General features: G+C 39.8%; 1 protein-coding gene across 2 annotated transcripts in view; it reads left to right on the top strand.

The window, feature by feature from the left end:
* The window catches only part of EMB (embigin), a 28,332-nt gene extending 21,920 nt beyond the window's left edge, over positions 1–6,412 (top strand). For both annotated transcript variants that reach the window (XM_038402643.2, XM_038402644.2), the window contains 2 exons: positions 2,775–2,850; positions 4,148–6,412. In XM_038402643.2, the coding sequence (XP_038258571.1) occupies positions 2,775–2,832 (58 nt within the window). In that variant the 3' untranslated portion in view covers positions 2,833–2,850; positions 4,148–6,412. The remainder of the gene's footprint in view (positions 1–2,774; positions 2,851–4,147) is intronic.
* Positions 6,413–14,566: the final 8,154 nt, after the last annotated feature.

Raw genomic sequence — 14,566 nt, 5'->3', positions numbered from 1 at the left:
AGCATGTGTAAAATGCTGCCGTCTTCCCTCTTATTTATTTTGTTAGGGGGTTTTTTGGTGGTAGGGGGTGTTTTCATTTATTGTTTATCACAGAATCGAGCTGGTAGAATGGCCTGATACTGTTCCCATCAAAGATTATTCAGGGTGAGGGAGATAATTCTCAGATAGAAAACTCATCCAGAATGTTTCCATCCATTCACTTGTACTGTGTTTCTAGTTTAGTCTGCATTATGGGACACACAAGGCTCTTCTTATATAGTACATGAAAGACCCTTCATACAGTAGAACTGGTGTGAGTAGGTTATGTGGTGGGGGGATGGGGTGGTGATGATTTGGGGAGCTTTTATTGGGAGTTAGGATCACCAGGCCACCATGGTAGTGGATTTTTGGGGAAGGTCATGGGCAGGAGCTGTAGATATGAAGCTAGTTTGATGCAGTAGCCAATTTCCCATTCCATGCGGTGTAGCAGAGTACACCAGCCACAAGAAGTACTGAAACACTGTGGCTGAAGAAGCAGGAGGAGGCAGCTCTGCTGCTGCTCTGTAGCTTATGGGTGAATTCCTTCTCTTAGAGGCTTCTGGAACTCTGGATGTACAGTAAAGACAACTTTAGCCTTCTTTGATACCCATGCTTATACCAGAATTAATGTACTAGTTTATTGAAATAAACTATAAATTACCTTAAAAAGCACAATAACTTCCCCCAAACTCCTCCACTAGCTTCCCATTCATTTAAAGATCCTATTCAAAAGTACTCTTCCTTTCATGGAGTTGCTCTAGGCTCCCATGAACTTTGTTTTTCTGTATTCCACTCTTCGCTCCTTCCATTCATCAAGAGCTTGGTCTCCTCTTTGTCCTTTTATATGATGTCTGCACTGCTGATGCAAGCGCCTTTTCCTCTATCACTCCTACCATATGGAGCAGTCTCCTGCTCATCCCCCTCCTGCTCATTTCCAAAGCCAGCTAAAAATATAGTATTTTCTCCCTTGATTATACCTCTTAGTTCCTCTTTAGCACGGCTGTTATTTATTTAACTCTGTAATTATGTTTATTACGCTGGAAAGTGTTTTGGGATGCAGTGGGTATGTCTTCTGTTGAGGATTGAGTAGCTGTGTTAGCTTCACATTGCTGTACTTTCATCACAAATAATCCAACTGAAACCGGTATTTATTGTTTTTAAAAGAGAACAAAATAAGTTCTTACTTGTAGTATATAAAATGCACAATATTTTCACTGGAAAGCCTGTGAAGTCTCATTTGAAGCCATTTGATCTTTATTTAATACATTATTTATCTATGAGTTTGGAGTTCTATCCTACTGGATTAATACACAGTTAAGGTGTTTTTATAGTGTGTACTGTTTGTGTGATTGCTAAAGCTCTCTGGTATTAAATTAAATAGCTATATATTAGTAGCTGTTTAAAGCAAAGAGTTATGTACCAGATGGCCTGGAATTTTTGGAGCCATTCCATCAGAGTCTAACTTTTTGTGATGTGTGTTGCTGTCCTGAACCCTTATGGTTGGTGACATAAATAATAGTCTCATCAAAAAAGTGTATTGCAAGGGGGACTGGATGGTTCAGGTGTAAATAATGGGAGAAGCAGAACTTTTCATGTCTACACTAGTTAAATCTAGCCCAGGTCTGAGTTGACCAACAGCAGTTACTGTATAATAGATGTAGGCACTGTAAGGGGAGACTACATGAAATGAAATGATAGTTTTAGTCCTCTTCCTGCTGGACAAGTGTCCATAACACAAAAACCACATTAACAATTGGTGCTAATGTGCCCCTTTTTAGCATGGTCATCAGAGGGAGGCTAAGGATTGAATGCTATGGAGCCTAAACTACACTCTTACCCTTAGGTAGTCCCTCCAGAATGGGTTGGGCACATTGGAAATCATATATTTTCATTGCCTGTAGTGTAACCATGTTTTTAACAGATAGGACTGGATTCCAGGACTGCCTCTGACATTCTTCATAAGAACAGATTTCACTTCCAACTTAAAAAAGAACAAGGGATTTTAAAAATCCTTTAGAAAATATCCACTGAGTAGATTCAGTCCTGTAGCTAGAAAAAAGCCTTCTTGATTATCCAGAGTAACAACTGAAGGATCGGGCCCTATATTATTAATATTTAAAAGTGTAACATTTTGGCCCTTTTTGACCCAAAATACCAAAAACTGATGAACCATACTATACACTGTTTCATCTGTTTTTGGTGAACTGATGAACCATACTGAACACTTGCAAAATAATTTAATAATAATAAAATCAGTATCTTTCTTATGTTTTGTTTATAGAAATATAATTTTAAATGTGTTTTATTATACCTCCACTTAGGAACAACATCCTATATCCTGACTTTCAGCACAAAATGAATTTATACTACTGATTTATTGTAGTAGGAACACTGGCACAACCTATTAAAAAAACATTGTCAATTTTTCACTGTAATAATCCTTTCCAAGGGTTATATGGCTTCAGGAAATGAATGCAGAAAGCACTATATGGTTAGGCTAGTCACTACCTGATTGGTAAAGGTCTCTGAATAGGTTATTTTGCTATAATAATATTTGAATGTAAAATACATATTTGTTCTTTTCCTTTTTCTCATGCCTTCAAGTAACATCACAGTGGAAAAATGTAAAATGCTTTTAGTGCATGCTAGGTAATTAGATCATTGGATTGGGATGAACACTATGATTTTTATTGTACAGTCTATGCATGTTAAAAGCTTATTTTGGGTTTTGGATTTAAACTTGTTTTTTTCTTCAGTAAATCAGAAGATAGCAATGGTGTAGAAAATAGCACTACCAGGCACCGAAAAGTTTAAGTCAATTCCTAAAGGAAGGTAAGTAAAAGAGAAGATATATTAGAGACTTACAAGGCTCTTTATGAGCAGAATATTTCAAAGGACAAAAAAAATCTTTCTACTGTCCTTTTCTAGTACATTTTCAGTATACATTATATGAGAGTGGCACAGAACTGGAACAAATAATATGTACACCTCATTCATGACTGAAGGGCCCTTAGTATTTAACTCAGAAATCAAGTTCAGTGCTGTTTTCAGAGCTATATTTTAGTTCATTATTATTATCTTCATCATTACCATCATAATTACTTTACTACATCTACATAACACTGTAAATTTGCACAGCACTTTTAAAAAAATGGGGCCCAAACATGAAAAACCCTAATCATGTGAGTAGTCCTTAAATATACCAACAGTCCCATTAAAGTCAGTGTGACAGCTCACTTGTATAAGGACTACTCATATAACTAAGAGTTTGCAGGATTAGGCCCCAAAACAGTAGAAGTAGATACCACAGTGAGGGTAGGGCATGAAGGAGTCAAGGATAGTGGGAAGGGCAGAGTTCAAAGTAGGTGATATGGGATCAGCAAAAGGGAGCAAAGACAGAGAGGGAGGTAGAGGACCATGAGCAACAGAGAAGAGAGAGAAGTAACAAATTGGTCATTGTGAAAGAAGTGAGTGACAGAAGGGGTAGATGAGAATGCTGAAGTAGTGCAAGTGGTGGTGGTTAGAAAGAGAGGAAATTCAGAGAGGGTTCGACCTCCCTGATTCTTTGCTCCAATCACAGTCCTGGCACAGACTACTTTAACTTGTGCCAACTGGTAATTTTTCCCAATGGATTGTCTGACAGCTGAGGACAATAGTGTGCACTTAGCTACTCCCCCTACTCACCCCTCCTGGAACTTGACATGTCTTCTTTGACATGGGACATTGGCATTCAAGGTGGCTCCCCTGGCTTTACATTCACTGGCTCTTCCTCCATAATCAAGGACTTGTGGAAGGCTTCCACCCCCTTTGCATTTGAGGACTGGGAAGTGAGTCCCACAAGAAGAGAGTGACCAGATCAGAATGAGATTAAAGGTACAATTTTCAAAAGTGCCTAACTGATTGAGGATCCTAAGTCCGCCACTGACTTTCAATGAAACATAGACTCCTAAGAGCCTTGGAAATAGGACTTAGGCACTTCTAAATGTTTTTTACCCCAAATCCAACAGTGAGTCAAAATGAAGTTTGAGATCAAATAAAGAAATTAGAGAATGTAAAATGTAGGCATAAAACAATTGATAGAATGCATCTGTGTCAGTAAACAATAATATATATATTCTGTTTAATTCAGGAGATTTTAAACCAACAAAAAGGAAATATCATTTGACCATCACAAAACCACAGGAAGATGTACATGGCTATGCATTTCAAATATCTACAATGCTTCTAATTAGAGCTCATTAGACTTGTAACAAAAATAATGAAGATCTCCTATTCTGCTTTTAAACTATAAACATGAAACTGCCTCTTTGCCAAATAGTTATTCTATAAAGACTATACTGTATCCTGACATTATACATATGTACTCTCAAATGTCTGTTGTTGTGTTTGTGTCTCCTTACTGGTAAAAGTCAATCTTTATGCTACTGAGACTTTCTGGCCTCAGTCCAATTGGTTAAGAAGATTAACCTGTATAATTTTTGCTTCCTACATTGTGCCTGATCCCACATTCATAGATCACCCAACACTCTTAGTGATTTCACAGAGTGAGCAGATGATGCAAGATCAGGATCACTATAAGCGGACAGTAAATTTTACAGTGTAAGTTCAGATTCACAATGTCTTAGAGAAACTATCTTTTACTGATAGAGAAAATACAACACACAAAAGCCATTTTTTACACCAAAAGAATAATCAAAGAGGAATCTTTATCATATTTTCCACACAATATTAAGGGTTTTATCATTTCCTATGAAGATTATTAAACCCAAATTTGATTATCATCATTTGCAATTAGGAAGATATCGATGGTGAACTCTGGAAATTTAAGATGATACACATTGCCTTAAGATTTCCTGTCCTAACGAAGAGCCATTTTTTGTACAATAATGTGACATTTTGAACTTTATAAATTACTAAACAAATGAATAAATAAGCTTGACATTAAAAGGTCCTAGCATTGATTTATATATCAAGAGACTTCCCTTACTAGGCAATCTCATGTTTTGACAAAATATCATCACATGTAATGAGTTCAGTTCTGCTCTATCTTTATTAAAAGACAGCGCACCTGAAGTGACCATTTTTGGCCATCCTTTTAGTGGACACTTAAGACAGATTTGTATTGCAAATTTACATATTGCCTTTCATTCCAAAGAATCCCAAAGTGCTATTTTAGGGCAGGAAGTGAACGAAAATAAATAATCTGAAATAAAATATCATAAGAGAATAAAAATAACCTGTTACCAATTTAAAATCCAAGGAATGTTGTCTATGTAGAATGTAATTAAACAAACTTGAATGTAACCAGAACATTTGGGTTAATGTCCCTACTCTTACACAAATTGCCATAAAATCTTCAATGACCACAAATTGAGAGGGCCCCACTCTTAGTTCTTATCCAAAAGACAGCATTTCCAGGAGCACTGTTATATGTACCTCTGTGTTGTAGCATCCTTGACTATTCTTTGGTAGATTCCCGTCCAAGTACAGAACAGGTTTAATTCCGTTTAACTCATGAGATTTGTCAGGATCTACTCTTGGGGAAATTCTGCACCACTGCGTATGTGCAGAATTCATGTCCCCTGCAGATTTTTCCCCCCACAGAAAATAGATTCTGCCAGGGAGACATTGCAGTACACCTTTTGCCCACAAGGGGCTGCTGTGCCAGTATAAGAAAGGGCAGCCAGCTGAGGGCCAGAGCAGCCAGCCATGGAGATGGAGGAGGCAGTGGCTGCCTTCCTCACAGCGCCCTGCTCACAGGGCTAGCTGAGAAGGCACAGGATATGTGGGGGGACAAACAGAGCAGGGCACATGGGGCTGTTAGAGGGAGATCACATAGACTGGTGTTCAGAAGGGTTAGTGGGGGGAACAGACTGGGGTGGGGGCACAGGAGCTAGTGGGGTGACAGTATTGAGCCAAAGGTTGAACGGGAGTGGGGGTTGCAGGGACACATGAGGTCGGGTGGGGTGCAGGGACACACAGAGACTGGGACAGATGTGCCTGACTGAATGGGAAAGGCTAGGGGTTAGCCAGGATCTGCATGGGGGAGACACCCCAGCCCCCTAACAATGCCCCCTCCAAAAAAAACCAAACAACAATCCTGTTCTGTACTTCTCCCATCCACACCTAACAACCCTCCAGATTCACTCCCAGGCTCCTTCCCAGTAATTATTTCCTTCTCCCTCAGCTCCTTGGTTACCCCTGACTCCCCCAAGCTTTTGCAATATGTTTCTGTATTGTAATTTAAATGAATTATACTCAAAGTTCTGTGTTAATATGTCAAGTAAGGTATCTATTTGTCAAAAAACATTTCCTGAATCTTTTTTGTTCTCTGTATTGTTACAAACATACTTGCTGATTAGTATTTTGAAATAAATTACCAAAATAATTGAAACTTGAGTGATTATATTGTATTATTTTGACAAATAAAATATGCAGAACTTTTCAGAATTTGAAAATATTGTGCACAGAATTTTTAATTTTTTGGTGTAGAATTCCCCTGGGAATAAGGAGCACAGCACAAAGTGGTATGGCTGCAGATAGCACTATTATATAGCATTGCCATTATGGCTTATGGTATTGTCATAGAACAGCTGAGAGTCGTGGCAGTTTAATTTTAAAGCATGCTAGTTAATTATAGTATGTACTCAGTAAATAAAAAACGTACAAACTATATAATCAACTACTTTTCTATTGCAAGCTCCTGGTTTTTATTCCACAGAAAATTTAAGAATCCCTTGTTTATACCAAGGGAACATTGTGCATATTATTTTTCTCCTTCATTTGAAAACAGTCATCAAAAACCATTCCCTCTTTGTCCTGATTGTATATTTTCAATGAAATAATAATATAAGCAAACACACATAATTATGTGCAAGTTTCCGGTTGCAAGAGAAAACAAAAGCATCTCTTAAAATCTTAAATTGCACAGACCAAAATTGCCTTTTGTCATTTGGCCCTCGAGAGGGAGAAAGAGAAAAGAAACCACATTAAACCACACCAGGCAGAGAATTAGAAGTTAATAAAACCTCATTTACAATCTTCATGGGTCTGGAAATTGTAGCTGCTGATTGTATTGTGGGTTGCTGGAAATCGATATCCAGTCTGACCTGTTTTTAAATGAAACTAAAGAATATGAGTTTAATGATTTGTAGCCTAACCAGCACACATTTAAAAGTCTAAATAAAAGCAATGAGCAGAACAGAAGTTTGAAATACTTGGATAAAGATCATTGATAAAGATTTCCCTAGTCCAGATACTGTGCTTAATTATACTCAGCCTCAAACTTTCTGTGCACTACACATCAAAGCAAAACTTAATTATAGGTTTTTACATGAAATTTTATCATCGTCAGATTTGCATTTATTGTTAGAACAAACAAACATATATGCAACTTGAAAAAAAAAGAAAATACTTGACTTGCTCCTTGTATATTGATCATCTGAACATATAACATTCTAAGATGATGGCTTTTTTGTAGAAAGCATAGTAACTAAAAAGTATTATTAATTAAACAGCTTTGTATTAGATGCTGTATAATGCAGACTGAATATATTTTTTGCAACAAAATAGTGGCATGGATAATATTCTGATAAAGAAAATATCTGAAAAAGCCATTTGTTAAAGATAAGGACAGTTTATTCATGATGATAAACTGTTCTACACAGGGCCTAGTCCTGTGTTGCTGGTGCATCCGAAATTCACCTTGAAGTTAAGGGGTGAAATCCTGGCCCCCCATGGAAGTCAATATGATTTTGCCATTGACTTTGACTTCAATAAGGCTAGGAGTGCACTCCAAGAAGTGGAGTCTCTGGTCCATTGTGTCTATTATGTCTATGATATATGTTAATACTATACAATGTTAATGTATTACTACAAATACAATACAATAAATGCCAAGTAATGCATATTGGAAAACATAATCTCAACTATACATATAAAATGATCTAAATTAGCTGTTACCACTCAAGAAAGAGATCTTGGATACATCTCTGAAAACATCCATTCAATGTGCAGCAGCAGTCAAAAAAGTGAACAAAATGTTGGGAATCATTAAGAAAGGGATAGATAATAAGACAGAAAATATAATATTGCCTCTATAAATCCATGATATGCCCACATCTTGAACACTGCATGCAGATGTGGTCACCATATCTCAAAAAAGATATATTGGAATTGGAAACGGTTCAGAAAAGGGCAACAAAAATTATTAGTGGTATGGAACAGCTGCCATATAAGGACAGATTAATAAAACTTGGACTTTTTAGCTTGGAAAAGAGACGACTAAGGGAGGATATGATAGAGGTATATAAAATCATGACAGGTTGGAGAAAGTAAATAAGGAACTCTTATTTACTCCTCATAATGCAAGAACTAGAGGTCTCCAAATGAAATTAATAGGCAGCAGGTTTAAAACAAACAAAAGGAAGTATTTTTTCACACAACACACAGTCAACCTGTGGAACTCCTTGCCAGAGGATGTTGTGAAGGCCAAGACTATAACATGGTTAAAAAAACAACTAGATAAATTCATGGAGGATAGGTCCACCAATGGCTATTAGCCAGGATAGGCAGGGATGGTGTCCCTAGCCTCTGTTTGCCGGGAATGGGCAACAAGGAATGGATCACTTGATGATTACCTGTTCTGTTCATTCTCTCTGTGGCACCTGGCATTAGCCACGGTCAGAAGACAGGATACTGGGCTAGATGAACCTTTGGTCTAACCCAGTATAGCCGCTCTTATGTTATTATACTCTTCTCTTGATACTGGCTTGTAATTCCCAAACTAACATTAGTGGGAGTCATGTGCTCCTAGAGAAGAATATAAAAGAAGTTTTTCTTCTTTTAAATAATAGCTTTCACATATTGCTGTATAATTACATGCTGTTTCTCCAAGACAGTCAAAGCACAACAACCAAACATGAAGACTTTGCTTTATACAATTGCAAGTGTCCTTATAAAGAGTGCATCCAGGCAAGACAATTTAAGACAGTACTAGAAAGAGAGGTTTAAGGTGAACAGTTACATTGTGTGTCTGGTATTCACTTCACCATCAGTGACAGCCCTCTACATTTTCACATTAGACATAATTAGTGTGTTCTGAATATAAATAAAAGTATTTACACTAACGGTGAATTCTGAATTTGAACCATGGAGCTTTAGTCTGAAATTTGTGTTAAGGCCAATGGAAATTTCATGGTTAAAGCATAAATACTACACTTCATAGTTGTGACAGTGCATCAGGGAAAAGAGACTGGGAGACAAGATAATGCAAAATTACTGAAGAAAAACAGTAATGTTTTATAGAGTTTTTTCACTATATTTTAGAACAGCCTGCACTTTAGAAAATACCTAGGCATGTTTAAAAGATGGTGGTGATGGCAGCTGTGAGTAAGAACCCAAAGAATAATACCATTTACGTTAATTTTTTCCCCAAGTGAGGATGCCTGTTCATTACAACTGCTGTTATAGCATCACCTAACTTTAAAATTACTCGGCCAAATCCTGAAAAGCACTGAGCACCTGCAATCCTGTTGACTTCACTGAGCGTACAGCACCTCATAGGATTGTGTCTCAGATACTCAGCACTTCTCAGGATGTGATCCATTATCAAGAAAGGACAATGCAGTTATGAGTAACTGGGCTTCCCATCTCACCGAATCTCCAGAGTAATTGGAGTCTCTAGTGTCCAACCACCTGTAGCAGGGCAGTCACCCCGCTCCAACCCTGAAAGGGTTAAAAGCCAGCCCTTGGAGAGGGGGCTGAGAGCCAATAAGAATAGGCTGATTGGGAAGGCAGCCACAGCTGGGGCCACGCCCAGTTAGGCTACAGCTGGCCCTATAAAAGGGCTGTGAGCGAAGAGCAGAGTCACTCTCTCTCTTTTGCTCTTGTGAGGAGGATCTGGTTGCCTGAGAGAGAAGGGTACTTGGGACAGAGAAGTGCTGGGGAAAGGGAGGAGGAGCTGGGGAGCTCCAGCCTGGCAAACCCCCAGGCTGCGGACCTGGTCAAAGGCCAAAACAGGTATTGGGGTTGTAAAGGTATAGCCTGGGAATAGGCAAAGGCAGCAGGTCCTACCCCATTGCCAATGATGAGTGGTTTACTGACTGCAGTTTGCCCCAGAGCATGGGGGCTAGATAATGACTGGCAGTAGCCACTGAGGCAAGGTGGGTTTAAAGGGTAGGGGTTCCCCTGTGAGGGGAAACCCATAGTGGGGGTACTGCAGGGGCAGAACCCCAGGGTAAGGGGCACTGGGGGCTGGGAGGGACATGAGGGCCCTAAGGCAGGTGAGTCACTGGCCTGCAGAGGGTGCTCTGGGCTGGAAGAGCTAATTCCCAGGATAACCAGCAGGAGGCACTGTGGCAGTGAGTCTCACTTTGCTACACCACCTCACAGTTTCTGGTCCACTATAATCTGACACTGTAGTACCACCGCAGAATGTAGAATAGTTGCTATAGGCAAAAGATCATGATGTATTTGTTCTGTGAATCAGAAAACCAAAAAGGTAGTGCAGGAGATGGGCAACTGGATATTCCATGAGGTAGAATAAGCCAATTTCTATATGCACAAAATGGTTACTTATGCATACCTTTTTAATGTGCAAATGTAGATTTAGTCAGGATATTTTAGATCACCAGTTTTGAAATTTTGACCCTGAAAACCCCATCAAGAACAAAAATCCTATGAAAATAATACTAAGGTCTAGTTCCAGTAATGAAGGGAAGCAATACAGAATCAAAGCCAAATCAATCCTTAAACCAATTTCCGTTAAAACACAGCATACACCTAATTCTAGTTGCAGGCATTTAATTCTTCAGATCCTTAGGCTTGGAGCTAGCTATAATAGTTGACATATATTTATGGGCAGACTGTGGCTACTACATAGTGTTTAACACATCTTGCACTCTAAGGCTGAATCTTGCTTATCTTAATCACAGGAGATGTTCTGTTGCCCCCTCTCCAATGTAATCCCTCAAATATCTTCCCCCTAGAGCAGTGGTTTTCAACTGTGGCCCACCACTTGTGCAGGGAAAGCCCTTGGCGGGCCGGGCCGGTTTGTTTACTTGCCCCATCTGCAGGTTCGGCCAATCGTGGCTCTCACTGGACGCTGTTCGCTGCTCCTGGCCAATGGGGGCTGCGGGAAGGTCGGCCAGCACATCCCTCGACCTGCACTGCTTCCCGCAGCCCCATTGGCCTGGAGCAGCGAACTGCAGCCAGTGGGAACCCCGATCAGCTGAACCCGCAGACGCAGCAGGTAAACAAACCAACCAGGCCTACCGGGGCTTGCCCTGCACAAATGGTGGACCACAGTTGAGAACCGCTGATTTAGAGAATGGTAGGTGTATCTGGCTTTCATGCTCCCTCTTTAAACTCCCTTGCAAAACTTCCTTGTTTGCTTCTCCTGTTCGCTAGCTCCTCTGGTCACTTAGGAGCTGGTTTTCTAAACCCCCATTCTCCCTGAATAGCCCTGCCCCCTTGTTAAGGGATCCTAAAGGGATTAGGGTTCAAAGGATGGCAGGCTAGAGCCTCATTAGGAAGCTCTCTGCCTTGACTCGCAGGCCACTAAGCTCAGCACACAGCCCCAACAACAGACCACACTGTAAACTTCAATCAAGAAGGCACAGGTCAAGCAGCAAGCATGCAACAATCAAACAAACTAACAGGCTATGGCTCTTATGTTCTATTATTGTATATTGTTTTTGAGAAGAATCTATTACACTATGGAGCACAAGGAATGCATCCCATTTCATCTGACCATTTCACAACTGCCCAGTTACAGTTCTAGGCAACACACCCGTAAAGCATTAGTCACATCTGCACACTCATACAGACTATGTTATGAGACAGTGTAGCTGCATGGTAGGAACTGACAAGCTACATTGCCTGCTCTCAAAGTAAGTGTACATACAATAACTATTGTTACTCTCTCTGCACTGTTTCTTTATACTTGGTTTGAGAGCTACTACATAGTGTCGACCTGTAGATGGCAGCATTTACAATTCAAAAAGTTACCTAGAAGTTTCTTAATAACCCATAGGTATGTTCGGATGGAATTTAATAATTCTGTGTGAGGTGACCAACTTTTTTCTTTATTGCAGGCTCAAAAGTGGATTTTCCATGGGAATTTCTTAGTATCCTTTATTTCTCTTCTTTCCCAACAACAACATGGTAACAGCTCAGTCCTATAATATGTCCAGAGCCAAATCCTGTTTGCCTTATTTACCCAAATAGTCTCACTGATCTGAAGCCACTACTATCCTGCAAACAGTAGCAAGGGTCACCAGAATCCTCTTCTAGGCAGCTCCTTCATCTGTTTTCCCTGGCACAGGGAGAGAGACAGATGCTTGAAAAGGGAAGTAGTGTACTCTGAGCCCAGTGGGCCTCCACCACCAGATGAATTCCTTATCCCCATGGAAAAAGAGAGGGTAAAGAATAACCTTTTCTTGGTCTTTGGGGGAGAAGAAAAAAGAACCCCTAGGGCTCCTAGATAGGACCATGAAGGGATATCCTTGTTGCTACAAGCTCCTGCTTCCCTTCCACTGAACCGTGGGGTAGGGAGGGAAGAACTCTTGTCCTGGTTTATTGAGCATGTAGGCTTAATGCCTGTGAGAGTTTGGGGTGAGCAACTGTGAGGATGAGCACATGGGTGATTTTGGAATTGACTGAAGGGAATGGGAGGGAGGGGGAGTGGTGGTAGGGGTAATTGATTGTGTGAGGTGAATGCATGGGGAGAAGTGACAGGATAACGGTGGTTGGGGGGAGGAGGGATAAGGTGTGGTACTGTGCTCAATATTTTCCAGCAACTGAACAACATTCTGGGCCCTGATGTTGGCCTCTTCTGCCCGCTCTCCCGCCCACAACAACTGTCTCACGTGAGATTGTCTACTGGGGTAAATACAAATACAAACAAAAAGATGTACTGATTGCTGGACTATTAAAATAATAATAAAAATGCCCCCCTACTGAAACCGCTCTTTAATCTCCCCAAGGTCTAGTATTGGTTGCTGATTTTAGTGTGTTGTGGGTCGGTGGTAGAGGTGGCCTGTGATAGACAGGAGATCAGACTAGATGATCTGGTGGTTCCTTCTGGCCTTAATTCTATGAATCTACATTAAAAATGGAGATGAGGGGAAGATGGCAAGAGAGTAGAAGCTGGTGATTTTATATTTTGTCCTGACCACTGCAAACTTGCCCTGAACCCTGTATTCTGCTCATCCAGTCAAACAGCTGAAATAATACTATGTGATTACCAAACGGTGCAACACAGCTCAAATTTCAACTATGAAAGCCATAGTCTTGAAGAAATATGTAACAAATGTCACTGAATAATTTAGAGTAATGAATAGTGTACACTCAAGAAAATACAGATCTGTCCATAGATGTTCCACAAAAGCGAGAAAAGGAAAATTCATCTATTTGTTACAAATTATTCAAACAGCTCTACCTATTAAATATCTGACTCCTGTGTTCTTCACTGGGTAACGCAGCACATGATATCATATGTATCACAACTAAACAATCTTCTCAGGCTTCCAGTAAACAACAGCAAAAGGTCTACTGTTTGAGGTGGGCCCACAAGGGTGCCATTTACACTCGCACAACTGTGCATCAGTCTTAGAAGGGTATTTTGCATGCAATCAGGTGACTGGGAAAATACGGAGCACATTTGACAGCTGGAAGCTGAAACATATCAACTTGCATTAATCACACATGTAAATATTGATTCATATTCAAGGCTAGAGCTGAATGAGTTTGTCTGAGCTGTGACCACTTCTTTGAGGTGTATACAACTGGAAAACACTCCCTCAGCTAGATATGCAACACTAAGATCTAACTAAAGGAGTACTTGTGGCACCTTAGAGACTAACAAATTTATTTGAGCATAAGCTTTCATGAGCTACAGCTCACTTCATCAGATGCATGTAGCTGTAGCTCACAAAAGCTTATGCTCAAATAAATTTATTAGTCTCTAAGGTGCCACAAGTACTCCTTTTCTTTTTGAGAATACAGACTAACATGGCTGCTACTCTGAAACCTAAGATCTACCTGCCACTCATTTGTTCATGCACAGAGAGATGCAGATACAGCTAACAGTTGTAGGATCTTCCTAACAGTTCTTTCTTTCAGATTTACTCTGTGACTTTCTATTTCCGTGTATGAATGGAACTACACTAGGGATAAGTATGGCTAACCAGGCTAATTGACATCAATAGGAATTCCACACTCTGAACAAGTGTAAGATGTGCCATACAGGTACAAAAAACAGATCTGAGATGTCATGGAGACACACATTGCAATATCATATGCTGTTCTGCATTTCTTTATAAAATAAATATATAATAAAAATGAAAAAGGAAGTGCTGGGGGATGCTACAATAGGAGAGGGATTCAAGGATCTTAGTTATTCCAAAAGAGAAGATTAATGGGGTCTATATTCTTTAGAGCTCTTTTATTACTAGTGATGATATAGTGATGAATACAGAGCCTCACTGAGCTGCATATGGATCTGAGGGGGGAAAAAGATGATATTTAAAGTAATGCCAGGTACAAA

Source organism: Dermochelys coriacea, chromosome 5 (assembly GCF_009764565.3).
Source record: "Dermochelys coriacea isolate rDerCor1 chromosome 5, rDerCor1.pri.v4, whole genome shotgun sequence".
Classification (NCBI taxonomy): Eukaryota; Metazoa; Chordata; order Testudines; family Dermochelyidae; genus Dermochelys; species Dermochelys coriacea.
The sequence above is the reverse complement of the archived record's forward strand: the minus strand, read 5'-3'. Positions and strand labels throughout refer to the sequence as shown.